The sequence below is a fragment of the Carcharhinus amblyrhynchos genome, chromosome 20 (assembly GCF_965287045.1).
Source record: "Carcharhinus amblyrhynchos chromosome 20, sCarAmb.v2.hapA, whole genome shotgun sequence".
NCBI classification, from domain to species: Eukaryota; Metazoa; Chordata; class Chondrichthyes; order Carcharhiniformes; family Carcharhinidae; genus Carcharhinus; species Carcharhinus amblyrhynchos.
Window position 1 is genome coordinate 22755824 of NC_137343.1, and position 22905 is coordinate 22778728.

Consider the following 22905-nt stretch of genomic DNA (forward strand, 5'->3'; position numbering starts at 1 on the left):
GGGGCCTCAGCTTTTTACCATTTATATAGATGATCTGGAGGAGGGAACCGAGTGTAGGGTGTCGAAATTTGCTGATGACACCAAGATAGGGGGAACGGCAAATTGTGCGGAGGGTGTGGAGAGTCTGCAGAAGGATCTAGATAGGCTGGGCGAATGGGCCAGGAAATGGCAAATGGAATTTAATGTTGGCAACTGTGAGGTGGTCCACTTTGGTAGGAAGAATGGTAGGAAGGACTATTACTTACGGGGCGAAAAACTGCAGCAGGCGACGGTGCAGAGGGACCTCGGGGTCCTTGTGCATGAGTCGCAAAAACCCAGCTTGCAGGTGCAGCAGGTGGTCAGGAAGGCAAATGGGATGCTGGCCTTCATAGCGAGGGGGATTGAATATAAAAGTAGGGAGGTCTTGCTGCAGCTGTATAGGGCATTGGTGAGGCCGCAGCTGGAGTACTGTGTGCAGTTTTGGGCACCGCACCTGCGCAAAGATATTTTGGCCTTGGAGGGAGTGCAGAGGAGGTTTACTAGGCTGATACCGGAGTTGAGGGGGTTGAGCTATGAGGAGAGGCTGAATAAACTGGGCATGTACTCGTTAGAGTTTAGAAGAATGAGGGGAGATCTCATTGAGACTTATAAGATGATGAATGGGATGGATAGGATAGAGGTGGAGAGACTCTTCCCGCTCAAAAAAGACAGTAGGACTAGGGGGCACAGCCTCAAGATAAAAGGGGGGCGGTTTAGAACGGAGTTGAGGAGGAACTTCTTCACTCAAAGGGTGGTGAATCTCTGGAATTCTCTGCCCGTTGAAGTGGTGGAGGCTGCCTCGCTAAATATTTTTAAGACGCGGGTTGATGGGTTTTTGATAAGAGAGGGGATTAAGGGTTATGGGGAGAAAGCGGGAAAGTGGAACTGAGCAGCGACAGATCAGCCATGATCTTATTGAATGGCGGGGCAGGCTCGAAGGGCTGGATGGCTTACTCCTGCTCCTATTTCTTATGTTCTTATAAACCTACTTAAATTGTCACTTCAATATTGCGTAATTGTTCCCATTAATACCAAGTGCTTTGGGCTAGTGTTCAAGATCGGAAGCTCTTTTCAGGCTCAATTATAGTTTAGGAGGAGAGTATTTTGTTTCATGAGCTGAAATGGGTGCTGGTGTACAACTATAATGTGCCTTCGTTTGGTGGCGGAGACTCCGCAAATATCCCCATCCTCAGCACACAGTGCAAAAGATAAGGCTGAAGCATTTGCAGTGATCTTCAGGCAGAAGTGCTGAGTGGATGATTCAGCTTGGTTTCCTCAGGAAATCCCTAGCATCACAGATTTCAGTCTTCAGGAAACTCCACATGCTATCAAGAAATGCACTGAATATTGCAAAGGCTAGGGGCTCTGATAACATTCCAGCAATTACACTGAAGACTTGTGCTTCAGAACTTGCTGCATCCTTAGCCAAGATATTGCAGCACAGCTACGATACTAGCATCTGTTCAGCAATGTGTAAAATTGCCCTAGGATGTCCTGTACAACAGCAGGACAAATCCAATCAATTCAATTACTGCATTAGCATCAGCCTCCTCTCAATTTTCAGTAAAGTAATGAAAGGGGTCATCAACCATGCTATCAAATGGCACCAGATTAACAACAGTCTGCTCACTGACACTCAGTTTGGCTTTCACAAGGATCAGTCAGATCCTGATGTTACAACCTGGTTCAAACTTGGGACAGAAGATCTGAACTCTGGAGGTCAGTGTGACTGCCCATGATATCAAGGTGACATTTGACTGTTCAAACTTGGACAGAAGATCTGAATTCTAAAGGTGAGTGTGACTATTCCATGATACCAAGGCAGCATTTGACTGAGTATGAAATCAAGGACCCCTAGCAAAACTGCCCAGATATGTTTTGTACACAACAAGCAGGACAATTCCAACCAGGCCAGTTACCACTCTATTAGTCTACTCTCAATCATCAATAAGGTGATGGAAGGGGTCATCAATAGTGTCATTAAGTGGCATTTGCTTATCAATAACCTGCTCACTGATGCTCAGTTTGGATTCTGCTCCAGATCTTTTTACAGCCTTTGTTCAAACATTGACAGAAGAGCTGAACTTTAGAGGTTAAGTGAGGGCCTTGGCATCAAGGCAGCACTTGGTCAAGTGTGGCATCACAAAGCCCTAACAAAACTGGAGTCAGTGGGGATTAGGGAGAAACCTTCCACTAGTTGGAGTCATACCCAACAGAAAGGAAGATGAATGTGGTTGTTGGAGGTCAAACGTTTCAGATCCAGGGCATTAATGCAAGAGCTCCTTGGGTTAGTATCCTCGGCCGAACCACCTTGAGCAGCTTTATCAATGAAGTTCTTTCCATCATGTGGTCAGAAATAGAGATGTTCGCTGAAGATTGCATGGCATAATTTGCAACTCTTCAGATTCTGAAGCAATCCATGTTCAAAGTTAGGAATACTTTGACAATATCTGGGCTTGGGCTGACCTGTGGCAAGTACATTCATGCAATGCGAGTTCCAAGCTAAGACTATCGCCAACAAGAAAGAATCTAATCGTCACCGTATGACATTCAAAAGCATTACCATCACTGAATCCCCGTTATCTACATCTTGGGGATTACCGTTGACCATAAACAGAACTGGACTAGCCATATGAATATCAAAAGAGAAAATGTATGAAAATCTCAGCAGGTCTGGCAGCAAAGAGAAAAGAGCTGATGTTTCAAGTCCAAATGACCCTTTGTCGAAGCTTGATTTTCCAGCATTTTCTCTTTTTGTTTCAGATTCCAGCATCTGCAGTAATTTTGCTTTTAGCCATATAAATACTGTGGCTATGAGAGGAGATCAAATGCTCGGACTCCTGTAGTGAGTAACTTATCTCCTGACTCCCCAAAGCCTGCCCATCATCCACAGTGCATAAGTCAGGAGTGTGATGAAATGCTGTCCACTTCCTTGAATGAATGAAGCTCCAGCAACACTCAAGAAGCTTGGCACCATCCAGGGCAAAGCAGCTTGCTTGATTGGCACCCATCCACAAACATTCATTACCGTCACCACCAAAGAAGAGTGGCAGCAGTGTGTACCATTAACAGGGTGTACTGCAAGGGCTCACAAAGGCTCTTTGGAGAGCATCTTCCCATCCCATGACCAACTAGAGGGACGAGGGCATCAGATGCGTGGGAACATAATCACTTGCAAGATCCCCTCCAAGCCACACACCACCCTGACTTGGAATTATATTTTGTATAATTGTATTATACCTGTACCACATGGACTGCATGGTTCAAGAAGGCCATTCGGGTTGGGCAGTAAATGTTGACCCAGATCCTGTGAATGAAGTTTTAAACAATTCATGGGAGGATGTTTGTGGTTGGGAAACCTTTCAAACCAACAATGTAGGGTTCAGCGATTGATTTTCTTTTTAAAAGCAGGGCCTCATTCACAATATTTTTATTTGGTTCATAGCAGACAGTTAATTTACATTAGAAGGCCAAAGCTGGAGACTTTTGGAATGATTGTTAACAATTGTAGAAAATCTAGGTAAGGTGGGGAGGAGGGCACCAAAGATTGGGACATGGTAGGGAGGCTTGGAGTGAAAAGAGAAATAGGGATATATAGCAGAAAGGAGAGATTTCAGGGATTGGGGATGGGAGGAATCATAATTTTCTTGAGTCCGAGCATGGGGGGAAATGCATATTCCTCTTAGTCCACAAGCTAGAAAAAATGTTAAATCTGACAGCTACCGTCTTGCCTTAGCTATCAATTTTCTTGAGCACTGAGAAACTCAGCACACAGCCATTAAACTCAAATATCTGAGGAGCTGAGCCTTATTTATACATTTTAATCACAGATTCGCCTCTCCAAAACAGGTTACGAGGACAACTTCAAACTGTAGTGGAAATGCAAGTGGGGCATACGTTGCCATTAGAATGAGGTTTCACATTTTAGTAATTTTAAGTTGATTTTTAAGTTTAGTTTGAAATACACCTGACTGTTTGAAGTTCACATCTTTTCACAATGGTGCCATTGATCAACGGTCATTTTACCTTTTCCAAATTTTGCCCTTTATCCCTTGTCTTTTTGGTGACTGGTCTGTGATTGTGAAAACGATCCAAATGGCCAGTCTCCATACATGAGCTTTGATAGGTTTGTCAAAATAGTCAAGCATACAATACATCACAGCAGAGCTTAATTCTGACCTCAGCCAACTTTCACACAAGTTCAGGATCAGTGGAACAAAATCATAGCCTCCATAACCTAGGACGCAATGCCCAACCTTGATGCCTGACTGAAAATATTTACCTTATAATAGGCCGGAGTTTAAACTCTCGGCATGTTCTTCGTCCATATGGTCCATAATCATGCAGGGCATGACAGCAAGCCTGTTTTGTAGATGAATTGCTTTATGATAGAATTCCGATGTTTATAGCCTAATTTGCTGCTGGCTTTCTTTACCATACTCCTCATGACACTTGGTACTGTTACATCATTTGCAGTCAAAGTAATTGGCCCAAGAGAAGATGATAAATAAGGACGCTTGTGAGTATTATCCAAAAAAACTCTGAAATAATATATTCTATTTTCTTTGCTGTGTTTTGCTTCCACAAATTAATTTTGTGTTTTGTTTAAAGTTGGTTTTTGAAGATGATAATAGCACTGTTGTATTAAATCAAAACCTTTAGCCTAAAGTGCTGGTTTTTATTACATCATCCAAAAGAAGACTGGAATCATGCCTGGTCTCAAAAGAATTTTGAGAAGAAATGGAACGAGCGAATTCACAATATCTATTGTTGTGATTGATGAGCAAGTTCAAAAGCAGTTTGTCAATCACAATGCTACGAATTTACTTTTTATAATTTTAGTTACAATATCTAATTTGTTCACTTTTCCCAGGTATATTATCTTGCTGCTTATTTTCTGAAAGTAAAGTATTTAAAACATTGTATAGTCATTGAAATATTACAAAATGAATTTTAAATGATGTTGATAAATTTCTGAAAACTTTAATGCATTTTACTTTTATATCAATTGTTGGAAATCTGGAATAGAATCAAAGAAAGTGGGAAACACTGTGCAGCATCTGCACAGAGAGAAACCGAGTTAACCTTACAGATTGACCTTTCAGAAAGGATATTTGTAAAAACCTTGTCCTAGCTGTATAATACCTAGACCAATTTAGTTTCTGGTCGCTGGTAACCCCCAGGATGATGATAGTGGAGAATTCAGTGATGGGGTGCCATTGAATGTTAAGGGGCGATGGTTAGATCTTCCCTTGATGCCTGGCACTTGTGTGGCTCGAATGTAACGTGCTACTTGTCAGCCCAAGGCTCGATATTGTCCAGGTCTTTCTGCATTTGGATATGGAATGCTTCAGTATTTGAGGAGTCGTGAATGATGCTGAATATTTACAGTCATCAGTGAGCATCCCAACTTCTGATTTTATGATGGAAGGAAGGTTATTGAAGCAGCTGAAGGTGGATGGATCTGGGACATTATCCTAAGGAACTCCTGCAGTGATGTCCTGGAGCTGAGGTGATTCACCTCCTAGTTGCAACAACCATCTTCCTTTGTACCAGGTATGACTGCAACCATTGGAAAGTTCCCCTCCCCCACACTCCCCCAAAAAGGCTGTAATGAGGTCAGAAATTGAGAGATCCTGACTGAACCCAAACTGAGCGTCTGTGAGCAGGTTATTGCTGAGTAAGTGCTGCTTGATAGCACTGTTGTTGACCCCTTACATAACTTTGCTCAAGCTTTACGTCACAACTGAAGTATTTCATCCTCGGTGTCTTGAAGAGTTGACTCTGTTAAAGCTGTAATAACTTTTCTATAGTAAAGAACCATAAATTGCACACAGTCTTTAAACATTTCTTAATCATTGTCTCTACAAATATGTCACAAACTCCATGCCCTTGTACTTTATGTTACTATTTGTGAAATTCAAAATGCAATCAAACTTTCAAGGAATTATGTTTTTGCACTTGGGCGTTTCTGTTACTCCACACTCAGCATCTTTCAGTTCAATGTACACTCCCATTCTTGTTTTACCGTTTCCAAAATGCACAATACCCAACACCTTCTCAACATCAATTTGCATCTGTCACTTGCCTGATCAGTCATCAGTGTTTTTCCTAATGTTTTTAGTATTATCAATTTTAGTATGTGTTACTTTAAATCTTAGTTTTAATCTCGCTACTTTATATGGAACCCTACTCTTTCAACATTGTTTTTTTGCCTAAAGGATGTACTTATACTGTATGTCTTTATCTCATATTTGAAAATCTTCACTGCTGATATGTCGAGTACTTGCAGTCACCATCGACAATGGGATCCAACAATGGATTAGTTGTGGCAGTTCAGCCTTTGTTGACAAATACTCATTGGCCTCCATGCAATAGGAGTCCTAGTGTACAGGGCAACTGTCATTACCACATTCTTGTACTGCAGTGAAATCCGCATAGTGCATCAACAGTGGAATAAGTCATAGCTGACATGCCCGATGCCCAGATCTTCAGCATCTTGGATGCGAAGTGCAGGTTCTGGCAAAACCTGCTGGATGAAGAATCTTGAAAATTCACTACATTAATGTCTCTGGTAAGCAGATGTTGATTCCTCAGCATGCCCTGTGGATTCTCCATTAGCAGTGAGATTTTCCAACGCTAAAGGAGCAGTTCTCTGCAGGACAACTCTGCGAAATCATCTTCAACGATACCTGGGGTGGTACTGTGCAAGAACATGATGCACATCTTCATCTAAGGGGAGGTTTTGGCATAGTTGTCTTGTCACTTTAGCAATCCAGAGGCTCAGGGTAATTCTCTGGCGACCCAGGTTCAAATCCACCCTCGGCAGATGGAGAAAACTCAATAAAATATCAGGAACTAGAAGTCTAAGAATGACCATGAAACCACTGTCAATTATCTTTCACTCAAATCTTTCAGGGAAGGAAACTTGCTATCCTTATCTGATCTGGCCTACATGTGAGTATTGACCCACAGCATAACGCTGTCTGAAATGGCCACTCAGATGTTTTCAACCACTACAAATGGAACAAAAAGGAATGAAACTGGATAGACCACCTGGCATTGACCTTGGCCCCAGAAACGACAACGGCAAACCTAATCTTATTGATCCTGCTAAGTCCTCCTTACTAACATCTGGGGGCTTGTGCCAAAATTGGGAGAGCTATCTCACAGATAAGTTACGCAGCAGCGTGGCGTAAATCATACTCACGGAATCATATCGTACAGATAAAGACTTGTTACCATCAGGACAGACCCAGCAGAGGTGACGACACAAAGGTATATAGTCGGGAGGACGTTGCCCTGGGAGTCCTGAACTTTGGACTCCATAATGGTACCAGGTCAAACATGGGCAAGGAAACCTGCTGATTACCGCGTTCTGTCCCCCTCAGCTGATAAATTAATATTTTCCATGTTGAACACCACTTGGAGAAAGCACCGAGAGTGGCAAGGGCACAGAATGTACACTGCTAGGGGGACTTCAATGTTCATCACAAAAAGTAGCTTGATAGTACCAGAACAGGCCAAACTGGCCGGGTAAAGTGCTGTGATAGGTGGTCAGGGAACCAACAAGAGGGAAAAACATACTTGACTCATCCTCACCAATCTGCTGTAGGTTCACCTGCCCATGACAGTATTGTTAGGAATGACTAACACTTCCAGGAACAAAACCAGGCATACCTAAAAATCAGAAGTCACCCTAGTGAAGCTATAAAACAGGATTACTTGCATGCCAAACAGCACAAGTGTCAAGTAATCGGTAGAGCTAAGCAATTCCACAACCAATGGATCAGATCCAAGTTCTCCTGTTCTGCCACCTCTGGCTGTGAGCAGTGGTAGACAATTAAACAACTCACTGGAGGGGGCAGTTCCCCAAATACCCCATTCTCTATGATGGAGGAGCCCAGCTCAGCGGTGCAAAATGAGGCTGAAGCATTCGCAAAAATCTTTAGCACAAATTGCCAAGTGGATGATCCATATCATGGGTAGCACTATGGTTAGCGTTGCTGCTTTACAGCGCCAGGGACTTAGGTTTGATTCCTGGCTTGGGTCATTGTCAGTGTGGAATCTGCATGTTCTCCCCGTGTCTGCGTGGGTTTCCTCTGGATGTTCTGGTTTCCTTCCACAGTCCAAAACATGTGCTGGTTGGCTATGCTAAATTCTCTTTCAGTGCGCCTGAACAGGTGCCACAGTATGCAACTAAGGGATTTTCACAGTAACTTCATGGCAGTGTTAATAATAAGCCTACTTATAACACTAATAAATAAAATTTTTAAAAATATTGACCTCTTCCGGAGGTATCACAGATGTCAGTCTTCAGCCAATTTGATTCACTCTACGTGATATCAAGAAATGGGTGAAAGCACTGGATACTGTAAAGGCAGTGGGCCCTGATAACATTCCAGCAATAACACTGAAGACTTGTGATTCAGAACCTGTTGAGTCCTAGCCAAATTGTTGCAGTATAGCTACGACACTGGTATCTAACTAGCAATGTGGAAAATTGCCCAGGTATGTCATGTACAGAAGAATCAGGACAAATTCAACCCAGCAATTCCCAATCCATCAGACTACTCTTGGAGTAGAGAAGGCCAAGAACAAACTTAGTGGCAGTTAAAAAAATTAGGAATGCTGCTGATAAGATGACTTTTAAAAAAAAGCTTAGTTTCTGATTGGAGTGTCATCTACAAAGGTGGCATCAATTTAGAACAATCATTAAGAGTGAGGTTAGGAGGAATTTCTTTACATAAGAAGATAGAATCATTTACCACAGGATATAGTTAAGGCAGAGATCGTTTTATGGAGGAGGAAGTAAGCAATCTTGATGATGGAACAGATACGTAGTTGGAAACTCATCTTGGGATTATATAGGACATGAAGGTCATGAACTGTCTCATTCAGATTAAGACAATGACTGGGGAGAGGGAGTGGAGTTAGTGATGGGGGTTAAATAAATGCACCACTAAATGGTACCATATTTAGTCTTGTTATAGCTTATTCTGGTATTGAATATGCAAAATATATGTCCCAAGTCATGGCAATACTATTAAAATGCGTTGATCTTCTAAAACTCCAGATCTTAAATTGACTATTTGCCAATGGAGCACTGCAGGAACACATTACTATATATTGTGTGCACATGGAAATTAAAATGGGCAAATAAGCCAAATAGTTGGAATTTTAAGATTTTCCAAAGACTAGAGATTCTCTACTTCGGTATAAAATTTGCATGCTACTATTCTTTGCATGTTCTCCTGTTTGATTAGTATTAAATAGTCATTTTATGCCTGTCTCGAAAAGGACTTATGGAAAGAAATTGTTTAATTTGTGACATTATTCATTCATAAATGAGCGTTGGGTTAAGGATACAGTAAAAACAATGTCAGTAATTCTCTAGTAAGATTATACACAGGATAAAATGTTGGTTCAGGACAGTTGTCATAGTATTAATGACATTTATTGTGCAATAAATAACCTCGTGTTGTGTTATCCAAGCTTACAATCAAGAATTTAAAATCTGAATTAAAATCCACTTGCTTTTAAATTCAGGTCAGCCAAAATATCCTCTTCTTTAAAAATTTTATCTCATTTTAAAGCTTTTCATCACCATTTTAGTAACTTCGATACTTCATATCAATCTTTGTTGCCTGGTCGGTTTAAATCCAGAAACTAGTTCCTTTTGGATGGCTGAGTGAGCTGTTGTTGAATCGGCTGTTAGAAAGTGTTTACCCAAAACCTATGACATCCCAACTAAGATTAGGAAGTTACAGCTAGAAAAATCTCTGGGAAGAACTTGCTACAATTTGGGTTCTAATACCACTATCATAAAATATAAAAACATTCGAATAAGAGCAGAAAAGGCCATACAGCTACTAAACAGCAGCATGGTGGTGCATTGGTTAGCACTGCTGTCTCACCATGCCAGGGACCCAGGTTCAATTCCTGGCTTGGGTGACTGTCTGGGCAGAGTTTGCAAGTTCTCCCTGTGTCTGCAGGGGCTTCCTCCAGGTGCTCCGATTTCCTCCCACAGTCCAAAGATGTGCAGGTTTGGTGAATTAGCCAGGCTGAATTGCCCTTTAGTGTCAGAGGGACTAGCTAGGTTAAATGCATGGGGATAAGGCCTAGGTGGAATTGTGTTCGGTGCAGACTCGATCGACCAAGTGGCCTCTTTCTGCACTATAGGATTCTATAAAAGTCTACTTGTCATTGAATATGGTCTTGTCTGATCTGATTATGTCCCTCAACTGCACTTTTCTAATTGTTCGCCATAACCCTTGATTTCTCGAGTTTCAATATCTATCAGTCTCCACTTAGAATGTAATCAGTGACTCGACCTTTAGAGATTTCTGAGGTGAAATATTCCAAAGATTTATGACCCTCCTAAGAGGAGAAATTCCTCCTCATCTCCATCTTAAATGGATAATCTCTTGTTCTGAAACCTCTTTTTAATGATATCCCCTCGACATCTACCCTGTCAAGCCCCTCAGCATCTATATTTGAATAATATTGCCGCATTCTCCTAGATTCCAATGATTATAAACCCATCAGCATATAAAAAGTCTGCCAATATCATAAATCACTGGTCTGACTTGGTATTTAAGCATCCTTTATCTGTGTTTCATGATATGAAATGAATCTGGCAAGTGACACCAGTTTGCCAACAATGGGACTACTTTTGTCAAATTGGTGTCACTATATACTGATGTCCTTAATGGAAGAGAAATGGACATAAACAGCTATAAACAAAATACAGCTACAAAATGGTAGTAAAAGTGATGTGACCTCTGCCTGAGGAATCTAGTCTGCCTGAAGCACTCCTGAGTTGGTTACAGTGTTTGCACATTTGTGAAATTTGCAATAGCAGAATGTTTTCATTTCTCAAACTTGCCAGTATTATTAAGTGAGATTACCCTCTGGTTGAACAGCAGATAAATTTATTGCTTTTATTGCCTTCCAACCCCTCATTAAGTAGAGTAATCAAACTCACTTGAACATTAGAAGGTTGTTACAAGCAGATTTTTGGGAAGATGCTGTTTTTTATTTACAAGTTTGCACCTACCTTAATGATTCACTTTGAATTTTGCTGAAGTTTATGTAGCACTTCCTAATGGGTGCTTAACAGGTTCATTTTTCATATTTACAAGGTTTGAAGATACTTCGCTGCTGTAACCACTGTGATATCGTTGGAACTATCAAAGGAGAAAAGAAATTTAAAGGCGCGCACTGGCACTGTTATCGCTGTCGAAATGGTTTCAATAGGCGTGATGAAGCTATCAAACATTACAAGACTCATTTCCGCAATCCTCATACCACTTTCCAAATTCAAATTACACAGGTGAATATAGTATGGTCACATTGCTCAAAAAGCCAGTGACAACTTGGTGAGAATTTGTTTTTGTTACCAGCACAGGTATTTAAGTGCACTTCAAACTTGTGTCAATGTTGGATCACTGGCTCCATTCTTGCTTCTGAGTCACAAAGTCATTGGTTCAAGATCCCTCCACGGATTTGAACACAATTCAGGCTGTTATTGCAATACAATATTGAAGGCGCTGTTGGGGTGTTATCTTTAATACTAGACTTTATGACCTTTTAGCTGAACAGAGATCAGGGTGCCTTCTTCAAAAGGTGCCCCAATCAGCAAAAAGAATAACAGAATAACTTCACCCACCCCCCCCCTTCTGTGCTGGCATTGACATGCATCGCTGCCTCCCAATGAAGGAAGGTAACCGCAGTGTCCATGCCAGGGGCACGTGTAGGGGCCATGCCCAATCTTGGTCCTCAACTCCTGGGGACCTGCAGGCACCTCCGCACCACCAGCATGAACAACATGGCTGGTTTTCAATTTTGAAAACCAGTAGTGAATCACACAAATGTGATGGCACACCGCCAGGATGGGGGAAGTATTCCAGGGGGCCAGACAATGTCAAGCCATTTAATTATACCTAAATTAATTTAAATCCATGGGCATGAGCCTATCACATCGCTGGGGGGCGGGGGGATGTTGGGGAGAGAATCTCAAATCAAGATTTCACTAGCGCAAATCGTGTTGTGGCCCTCTTTCAAGATTTAACCACCATGATGGGATTTGTGCTGCAGTAAATGAGCTTACTAAATCTCGTTCCTTCTCTCTGAATGCTTATTGATTGATGGAGGTAGAGCAGAAGGTGAAGGACGGAACAAGACATTGGGAAGGAGTGAAAGCATACTTGTTAACAAATGATTTTTAGGAGGCTTTTGAAGGCAGAGAGAGAAGTGTTAAGGTGAAGAGGCTGATGGCAGAGGTTTGAGAGGGTGGAGACAGAGCCATCCGAAGGATTAACATCATAAAGAAATTTGTTAACAATGGCCATATTGCTGCACTAATTGAGATTTTGAATTGTTTTAAACTGCTGCTGCTATAATATAGTCAACACGTTGGTTAACAAGTAACTAATAAGTGGTTGCTGTAGCACGAGCTTGCTTATTTGCTAGTATAATAACTGCACATCAGCATCCTATTTGTTCCATCTATAGTTTCAAGTCATTGGCCATGAATCATTGGTGATGCACTGGAACACCAAGATCTTTTTCTTTCATCGTCAGCTTTAGTCTTTTCTCTGAAGCATGCGTGCATGTTTAACATTAGGTTGGGCCACAAGCAGAACACTGCCCTTTTGCAAGTTAGAAGTTATTTGTTTTGGCAAAAGCTAAATCTCCTCGCTTTTTTCCTCTTCAAAGGATTCTGCAAACTTCAAGACTAAAACAAAAGAGAAATCTTTGAGCTTTTTCAACTCATTGTAATGACAAGTTAGCTGTTTCATTTCTTTTATAGATGAGTGATGATAACTAATAACAATTGATAAAAAATAATTAATAAAATTGGAATATGGATAGTTTTCCTCCATGAATCTATGCAACCATCCATAATAAACGTGTAGCTCCCTTCTGAATTAAATCCTTCTGAAATTAATACATTTTGAGTACAACTACTTTATTTACCTGAAGTGATATTAAATCTTCTGCAAGTCAGTGACGTTTTGGGGTGAAGAACATTTATTGACAATGATATTGCACAGTAGTTATTAAGGCTTATTGAAGAGAGAATCACTATTTAAATATGGTATAGCATTCTACTTTTATATTGTTTTTGCCTCATTTTATGCAACTTTAGTTTTCAAGAAAATGCAAGTTACAGATGAACATTTTAAAAATAATTTCCGTGAAATAGACCTTTTTTTTGCAATCCCTATTGACGGAACTTAAACTTAGTGACAGCAAGTAAATTTGATGATTCAGATTCAGCCTCATAACTGGAGTCTAAAGCTGCACACATCTAGATTTGTGTTCTTTTGATAAGTTCATTTTTGCCAATTGTTGGATGGGGAGGAGAAAGGCGGATGTTATCACCTTTCTATTTCCCATTGGCAGGATGTAGCTCTATCATAGTGCCAAAAGTGCTACACTTAAGTATTTCCAGACTACTTTGATCATATGACTTTGAAGGGGAAAATACAAGTACCTAAGGGGGCAAAACGATGAAAATATTGTGCTGATGCCCAATGCCTTTCAAGAAATGCATTAAATTTTGTTATTTCTGTTCACTGCCATCTGCTGATTACTGGCAAGGGATAATATTTCTAATGTTTAGACAGAGTAAGATTAGTACAACTCATTGATTAGTGTATTTTTTTTGTTCTTGGGACATGAATGTTGTTGGGAAGGCTAGCATTTGTTGCCTATCCTCTATTGCCCTTCAGCAGGTCGTGGAGCTGCGTTAAGCCACTGAAGTCCATATGCTGTTTGGAAGAGAGTTTTAGAATTTGACCTAGGAAGAGTGAAGGAACAATAATACTGTTCCAAGTCAGGACAGTGTGAGACTTGGACAGGACCTTGAAGATGGTTCTCTCCACATGGCAGAGGTCACAGGTTTGGAAGGTGTTCTCAAAGGAGCATTGGCTAGTTGCTGTGGTGCATTTTGTTTATGGTACACACTGCTGTTACAGTGTACCATTGGTGGAGGGGATGAATCTTTAAGTTAGTTGATGGAGTACTAACCAAACAGTCTACTTTATCTTAGATGTTGTTGAGCTTCTTGAATATTGTTGGGCGTGCATTGATCCAGGCAAGGAGAGAGAATACCACCATATCATTGGCAGTAGTGCTTTCAGTCACTGGGGCATTGAGCTTTTGAATATTCTTCCTACATCTTTCCCCATCTATACCTCTCTTTCCATCTTTATGACACTCCCTCATCTCTCAGCTTTTGGTTACATGCGTTAATCTCTCATTATCTGACTCAAATTGTGCTCGATAATACTCCTGTGATGCCTTAGGACATTTTGTTAAGAGCACTTTTTCGGTGGAAATTGGTTTTGTCATTACAGTGAAAAACTACACCAAGGAGCCGTTCATTGTGATGTGTCACAGCTGAGAAAGGGAAGCCATGAAATTGGGAAGGAAAGAAAGGGGAAAAGCAGAAAATACATTCCTTTTTAAAAAATTGTAATGATATCAGAGACTTGACCTGGGTTTGTAGTTAATGGTGAAGAAACATTGCTTGCTGTTTATTGTATTTAAAGTAGGACTTTGTATGGCACCTTGCAGTTATTAGAGTGCTGTTTCATCATGGCGCCTTGTGTAGGTAGGATACCTGGGACCTCTGAGAAGGGCGAGCAATAGCAACAAATCAGATTGGAAAATTCTCACTGCTGCACACAATCTCAGCCAGGAAGTGTAAGTTAAGAAGATTTAATTAAATGTCAAATCATTTATAGAAAACAAAATGAAGGGAGGAAAATAAAGAATTAAGAGAAAAAGATAAATAGGAAAAGGTTAAAAAAAATTGGCATCCAACAATAATTAAAATATGAGACTCCATATTTGTAAAAGTAAATTTTCAGTATTAATTAAGACTTACCACCCTGTTATAAATTCACTTTTGCTTGCATGAGCAAACCCTAACTTGATGTGATTAGTGGGTATCTTCTGGGTAAGCATCATAACTTAATATCTCTTGTTATGTTTCAATGCAGGGTTTCTCAACCCTATGGAGCATTAGGCAAAATTGAACACCAAATTTCTAAGTTCCATGTTCAACTGCACATGTGAGAGTCTTGGAAGTTGTGGTGGCAGAGTGGTCAGAACTGCTGCCTCACCACACCAGGGGACCCAGGTTTGATCCCCAGCTTGGGCCATTGTCTGTGCAGAGTTTGCATGTTCTCTGTGTGGATTCCCTCCCACAGTCTGAAAGACGTATGGTTGGTTGCATTGACCTGGTCAGGCGCTGGAGTGTGGCAACTAGGGGAATTTCACAGTAACTTCATTGCAGTGTTAATATAAGCCATACTTGTGACTAATAAATAAATTTTACCTTTACTTCATAATGTTGGGTGATGATAACCACATCACCCCCCCCTCCCAAATTCCTCCAAGAAAATTCTGAGCCAATACATAGCTAATTTGCACATGTAACTCTAACTAGACTAAGTAGGTCAAAGTACAAGCCTCTTTGTGTGCACATTCTCTATATCTAATGTTCAGTGATGTGATAGTTCAGAATGTTCTGCCATGCCTAACTGAGTTGGAGAAAATATGGTTGGGGTTACAGAGCGGGCTAGTGAGTAGTCATATTGTCCTGTAACATCTGGACTGCAGTCAAAGCTATTTTGTTTTCATTCATGGGACATAGGTGTTGCTGGCTGATCAGCATTTATTGCCCATCCCTAATTGTTCTTGTTCAGAGGGCAGTTGAGAGTCAACCATATTGTTGTGGCTCTGGACTCGCATGAAGGCCAGACCAGGTAAGGATGGCAGATTTCCTTCCCTAAAGGATATTAGTGAACCAGATGGGTTTTTCCAACATTCAACAATGGTTTCATAGTCATCAGTAGATTCTTAATTCCAGATATTTTTGATTGAATTCAAATTCCACCATCTGCCTGGTAGGATTTGAACCCAGTTCCCCAGAACCTTAGCTGAGTTTCTGGATTAACAGTCTAGCAATAATCCCACTAGACCATCGCCTGCTCTTATCGATCAGTTGTGAAGAATTTGTGCAGTTTCTAATGATTTATGGAAGAGAACAGCCATTAGGTTGGAAATCCCACAAAATGAGAAATGGATTATCACAAAGACGGTAGGAGGTGATCTCCTGTGGCTGAGGTTGTGCAATTTGCTGGACATTTAGAGCACTGACAGTTTATTTTAGAAGTAAATGAAAGCTATGTGAACATGCTTGCCAAAAAGTGGAACTGTGTGCAAGGAAGAAGGAGGCATTTAATGTAAACAACAGGATATTCGGTACGAATACAATGCAATATAACATACTGAAGTAAAATGAACAGAATTATGTAGAACAATAGAATACTTATTCTGTAATGTTGGATAGTTATCAGATCCAATGTTGTCCCAAGATGAAGCCCCATTCAAAGATAGGTGCTTCTAAATATTTATGGGTATTACTTAAATAAACTGTTTTTAACACCCATTTATTCAACTTGCAAAATGGTTTGGAATTAAAAATTGCGTTTAAAAATAATGACCAATTTCAGTGTGATGTGTTGTGTGCAATAACACTTTTAAAAACTTCATTCTTTTTAGGAGGTAAATAGTCGACAGTATTATGAACAGAGTGCAGAAGCTCACCATAAAGCTTATGGAGGCAGCCAGGTTGCCTCTGGTGGGGCAGTGGATATCACATCAATTAGTCCTGTTGCGACAGAAGTAGCCGTTAACACGTCAACCGCAGAGAGGAGTGATAATATAACTGGCCAGGCTGGAAAGGTATGTCAGGAAAGCACATCTGAAATCAGATAATCTCTTTTGCAATCCCAGCATCACCCAGCTGTTGTTCTTCATTGCTATGAACTTTCCACTCTCACGGAAAGCTGATCCCCAGGGGCTGTGGCTCAATTTATGACAAAGTGAAAGAGAAGAAATGTCTTGTATAAACTAGGAAATTGGTTCAAATAATTAGGTATACACTTACAGACTTTGAACAAAATCCTTTTACGTGCACAAATAATTTTGCTTGGGTTTGCATACACATCTTGATTTTTAAAATTAGTTGTTACTTAATTTCTTGAACGAGGGTCACACAATCCCTAAGTGCAGAAAATATTAATGAGCTGTTCAATATTTTAATGAGCCAAAACAGACTGTGGTTATGCAATGATTTCAATGCTGCCTTTATCATCTGTTTCCTAAAATGTCAAATAGGTACAATAAAATAAACTAGAAGCATCAAAGCATTCAGATAAGTCTCTAAATTTCACCAAGTTATTGGAATAGAGTTGAAAATAAATTTTTGTATGTTTAACAGTAATTTGAAGAAAGAAAGTTGAGGCTGGATAACATGTATGGGTGTGAAAAAATGCGAATTGGCATTCATAAAAGATTCCCATATATACCTGGTTGTACATGTTTATTTAAGTCTTTTTATGATAAATAATCTAAACTGTTTTGCAATTTTTAAAAATAGTAGACTGATGAACAAATACTTATTAAATGGTTTGTACTAGTTTTCGTTCTTTTTTTGCTGGGGTTATATTTGCTTTCATTCCCCTGAATTGTCCTATAATTGTTTTCTTTAATTACATCTTTTAAGGATGTTTACTCTGTCAAAACATTTAAACTTCCAAACCTAAGTCCCTGTTAACTTTTTATATTTATAATGAGATGACTTTTTCATGTGGAGTTCATTTCTTTAAAAGCTGCTTTACTAATGGCTATGCATAAGACAGAATAAAATGAAAGTGAAAGCAATCATTAAAATAGGGTGGTCATTAACAAACAGTATTAAAATTGTTCAAATTACAAAACTTAATTTGGTTGTGAACATTGTAATGTCACATTTTACTGTTAAATATTTTAATTTTGCGGCTACTAAATTGACCTACTAGAAATATAAGATGCTGTGATGGGAGTTTTATTTCACTCCCAGCAGATTTTAGCCAAACATTAAAAATTACATCAAATCTCCAAAGTGAGTACATAAATAAAAAAACAATATCTTAGCCTTATTTAAAATAGCATCATTCAAAATGTGCATTGTTTATTATATTTTTTAAAAGGATAGCAGTCTGACTAATGGGATCACAGTTGGTGCAGAGGAGACTATGGGTTCTACATCAGCTGTGGAGCATCAGACTCTGGTACTTATGGACCCAGATGGGGAAAATGGAGAGCTGGTGTACAATGACACTGCAAATTTAATTACAGATCAGGTAAACATCAAATGCATTTTCAGTTGGATTCTTAAAATGGTGTTCACGTTTATTTTGATTTTCTCTTCAAGTCTCAATGAGTAGAAGAGCCTTGTAAACCAGGAAGAATCCATGTTTGATCTTCAGCTGATCCACAGCATTAGATATGCCTAAACTTCTAATTGGCTGGCGAGTTTTCTAGAATGGGGCGTAGATCTTCCAGGCACTGCTTCATCCGTCCCTCACACTTTAAAGATTTCCACTGCAATTGTGTCACCCTGCACTTCCATGGCATCACCTTCCCATCCCACAACCTCTGCCAAGTAGTTTCTGGCTTGGTGACTTCACTGTACCCTGACACTGCCACAGAGAAACAGGGATGCCTGCTGCATTAGGCACAATCAGGAGTCAGTGGAAGGGGGTTGAGGGAAACTGGAAGGGGATGAAACTTCCAATTCAAAAATGGTCATATTTGTACAGAAGACTACATGGGAAATTAAGTCATATGGAGCAAACTGTATAACATGAGAGCCAGAAAAGCCAATTCAATAAAAAGGCTCATCACCTACAGTGAGTAGGTGGCTAGCAAATACATATGAACAATATTATATTCAACATATTGCAGTATTTGTCTTTTTCCTTGAATTTGATTAAAACTTGAGGTGTAAGTCGTGTTCCTCTTTGCTACCTTCAGAATTACCCTGTTTTTGGTTTAGGCAGCTAAGTTGTGATGAATGTTCTACATTAATGCTTAGAGTTTTCAAAATTGTAGAACGGTGGACCTTAATTATTTCTTATCCAAAGTAGTAACTGGACCCCTTGAGATTATGAAAATTTCTGTAAATTCAGGTGGGGGAGAAAATTGAAGAAAAATTTAAAAAGCTTCTTTCCTGCCACCATTAACTTGAAGAAGTGCATTTGGATCGTTCTATAAAGTAATGGTTCTGAACGCTTTTCTGGAACAATTCCACCAGCAGAAGAGATAACCATTCACCTTCTGATGCAAGGCTTTGACATTTGCTCTCTGCCTGCTTTAAAACAACAATGAGTCAGCAGAGACATTATTTAAGGCAGATAGATTTTCATTGTTCTATAAGAGCAGACTTGGATTAAATGGAATACGAGTGCAGCAGTCTAGACTGCTGCAGCATTTCCCTGTAGGTTATGGCTATTTTAATATATAGACTGAGATGATACATTGCTATTGTGTTTTGCTTCACTGCATGAATCCAACACAATAGTCCAAACGCCCTCTGTCTTTAAAGCAACAGTATCACTGTAATCAACTTTCAAGTAAATGCACTCAGTTTTATGTAACCATGAGAAATGTAATGGACGTTTTTCAGCAGAAAACTGAACAGCTGTGCAAGTTTGTAATCCTAGATTTTTAATTTTAGTTCTTGCCCTTTCTTTTCATGCTTCATTTTGGTCATAGAGTAGAATTCCTGCAGTGCAGAAGGAGGCCATTCAGTCCATCGAATCTGCACCGACTGCAATCTTGCTCAAGCCCTATCCCCACAACCCCATGCGTTTACCCTAGGTAATGTCCTGTTCCCCCCGATACTCGGGCAATTTAGCATGGCCAATCCACCTAATCTGCACATTTTCGGACTATGGGAGGAAGCCCACACAGACAAGGGGAGAATGTGTAAACTCCACACAGTGACCCAAGTCGGGAATCGAACCCAGGTCCCAGGCGCTGTGAAGCAGCAATGCTAACCACTGTGCCACCATGCGGCCCTATGTTATGTACAATGTATAAAGAAGATAGGTATGCTTAACCCACTCCAATCGCTCTTACGTGGGAAAGTGATTAGCCTCTAATTTGTACCTCACCCTACAGCATGGTTGAAATTGAAATGGAACTCACAATGATTACTCACAGATGCATATCTGCACCTTATTTCTAGCAGATCACAGAACCTGTGGCATCAATATTAATTCTCCCGTGTGCCTCCCAACCCCACAATTGATGTAACAAGTTAAGTCTACATTCTGCACTCTCTCCATCTCTATGTACGGTATAATTTGTCTGCATCGTGTGCAAGAAACAATAGTTTACACTGTGTACTAACACGTGACAATAATAAATCAAATCAAACCTTTTTCAGCACAAGTTGGGTGGGCAGAATCTAATGCTGTCCTATGGATTAAGCCTGTGAAGGAAAGCTGGGAGTGCTGGTGGGCATCCCGTATTGCCAGGTGTTCTGTGCCTGATCAAGTGACCCAGCATCGGGAAGTTGAGAGTCCCCTGTGCCCTTGCTGCCGATCCTACAAGCCTCCCACTTTTCTCCCATGTGGCCAATCCATCCGCTCTCCCCCCCCCCCCCCCCGTTCCCAGAAGCAAACACTTGCTAATGTAGTTATGTTTGATTCACGATGGAAAAATGAAGTTCCCATCATTGTTTTCACTTAAGAAAAGACTTGGTTATTGTTACCAATGCCACTTTTTCAGGCAATTTCAAATTAGCCCAGTATTTGATTAGAGTGGAACATGTAACAGTTTTTTTATTTCTCATGGTTTTCAGCTCCAATTAATTTAAGCTGTACATTGAAGCAAGTGTAAATTGATGTGTGGTGGGGTCAACAAGGACCTTGGTGAATGACAAGACCAATAGTCTACTCTTAATCAATGAAATTTAAAGATTTGAATGTTTAGCAAAGCCTCAAAGTTGTGACTAGGACACCTGATTATTGAAACAAAATGAATTAATTGATCACTGAACTATATGCAGGAAATTGTGACGTTCTTTTTTTTGCCTCCGTAACATGAAACAAAGAGGGAACCAAACACATTTGTTTTGGAGTTGCAGCCTCCTGCATAAGGTTCGGATGAATTTTAGTTAATGAAATTCAAAAACCAAAGGCAGCTGTTGCCAACATACGAGAGCTCTAATTTGCGTAATGTGAGCATTACTGGCAAAGTCAGCATTTATTGCCCATCCCAAACAGCCCTTGAGGAGTTGATGGTGAGCTGTCTCCTTGGGCCCTGCAGTCCATTGTTGTGTAGGTACACCCACAATGCTTAATCACATGTAGCAGTTTGAAGGCAGCAATGGTTTAGTGGTATGATCACTAAACTATTAATCCAGAAACTCAAGTAATGTTCTGGGGACCCAGGTTTGAATCCCACCATAGCAGATGATGGAATTTGAATTCAATAAAAAAAAATCTGGCATTAAGAATCTAATGTTGACTATGAAACCATTGTCAATTGTCAGAAAAACCCATCTGGTTCACTAATATCCTTTAGGGAAGGAAATCTGTCGTCCTTACCCAGTCTGGCCTACATGTGACTCCAGAGCTGCCGCAATGTAGTTGACTCTCAACTGCCCTCTAAGTGCAACCAGACATGGGCAATAAGTGCTGGCCAGCCAGTGACACTCATGTTCCACGAATAAAAAAGGTCTGATCAGTTTACTAGGCTGCTTCACGGGGTAGTTAAGAATCAGCTAAATTAATGTGGGTCTGGAGTCGCATGGAGACTGGATTGGGAAAAGACAGCAAATTTGTTTCTGTGAGGGTCATTAGAAAAACAGATGGGACTTCACAGCGGTCCATTAGTTTCATGATTGTCATTAATGATTTTAGCTTTTTATACCAGATTTATTAATTAACTAAATTTAAAATTCTCCAGCTGCCATATAGGAATATGTGACAAATCAAATTTCATAATGTTCATCTCTGTTTACTAGTAACATTTTTTGACCAGTGAGTCATGAGCCCATATGTTCTCAATTAGCTCTTTATAATTTCTGCTTTTTTTTTGTATCCTTTCCATTCAATCAAATAGTTGCATTCTCAATGCATTTGGTTTATCTGTGAGGAATTTCTTCCATTTGTAATCTCCCCTTGCATTTTGGTTGCATGCTTTATGTGGCAGGGCAATTATTGTTACTTATTGGTTTCAAAGTGGTGGAAAGTTTTTGGAAACGTAAAGGGTGCTTGTACTGTGAAATACAGCCCTAATCACATCAAGTTTAACTCAATTTTGCAGCACATCAAATGTTCTTGAACCTCTCTGGAAGTTGAGGGCAGTTCTCAGACAGACAAAGATTGTAATCACTGGAAAGGCACAAATCCGTCAGCAACATATGACCCCCAACTCGAGCCGCAAGGGGGAATTCTCCAGGTTCTCAAGCTCCCGTCAAGTATCATGATGGCCTGGAGAATTGGGCGTCATCTGAAAAATGGCTCTACGCTTGTGGCCAAACCTGTTCTGAGCCTCCCATGCCACACCACCAGCCGTGATCAGGTTCTTGGTCAGAGGGGGCAGAACCCAATAAGTAGTCAAATGGCCTCCTTAGTCATTAACTTCTCATTAGGTAGCTCATTTTTGGTTGCTTATCTCACCTTCCCCAATGCAAATCTGCATGACTATCTAAGAAATTCACTGGTACACTAGGCTTTGCCCATGGTTCAGTCAATGACCTAGACCTGTTGGCATTCCGCCATGAACGTCTCCCACTCACTGAGATCGTCAGGCGCAGTTGGAATTTTGTCTTTTGTACCAGCAGGACATCTAACTTCTCTAACGTGAATATCCTAACCTGATAGTGGGGAACAGTATTCTGGTATTTGTATGCTTGCTTTTGGTGGTTGGTAGCTGGTGTTCTACCAAAATCTGATCTGCAAAGATCCTTTCAGACTTTGGTAAAGACACAAATCCAGGATCACCACTTTCTTTCAGCTCTTCGTTATT

The 22905-nt window shown here is 40.3% G+C and overlaps 1 protein-coding gene across 2 annotated transcripts in view; it reads left to right on the forward strand.

The window, feature by feature from the left end:
• LOC145355820 (uncharacterized) overlaps positions 1-22905 on the forward strand; it is a 60960-nt gene that overhangs the window by 30225 nt on the left and 7830 nt on the right. For both annotated transcript variants that reach the window (XM_080208216.1, XM_080208217.1), the window contains exons 3-5: positions 11163-11353; positions 16600-16782; positions 18072-18224. In XM_080208216.1, the coding sequence (XP_080064342.1) occupies positions 11163-11353; positions 16600-16782; positions 18072-18224 (527 nt within the window). The remainder of the gene's footprint in view (positions 1-11162; positions 11354-16599; positions 16783-18071; positions 18225-22905) is intronic.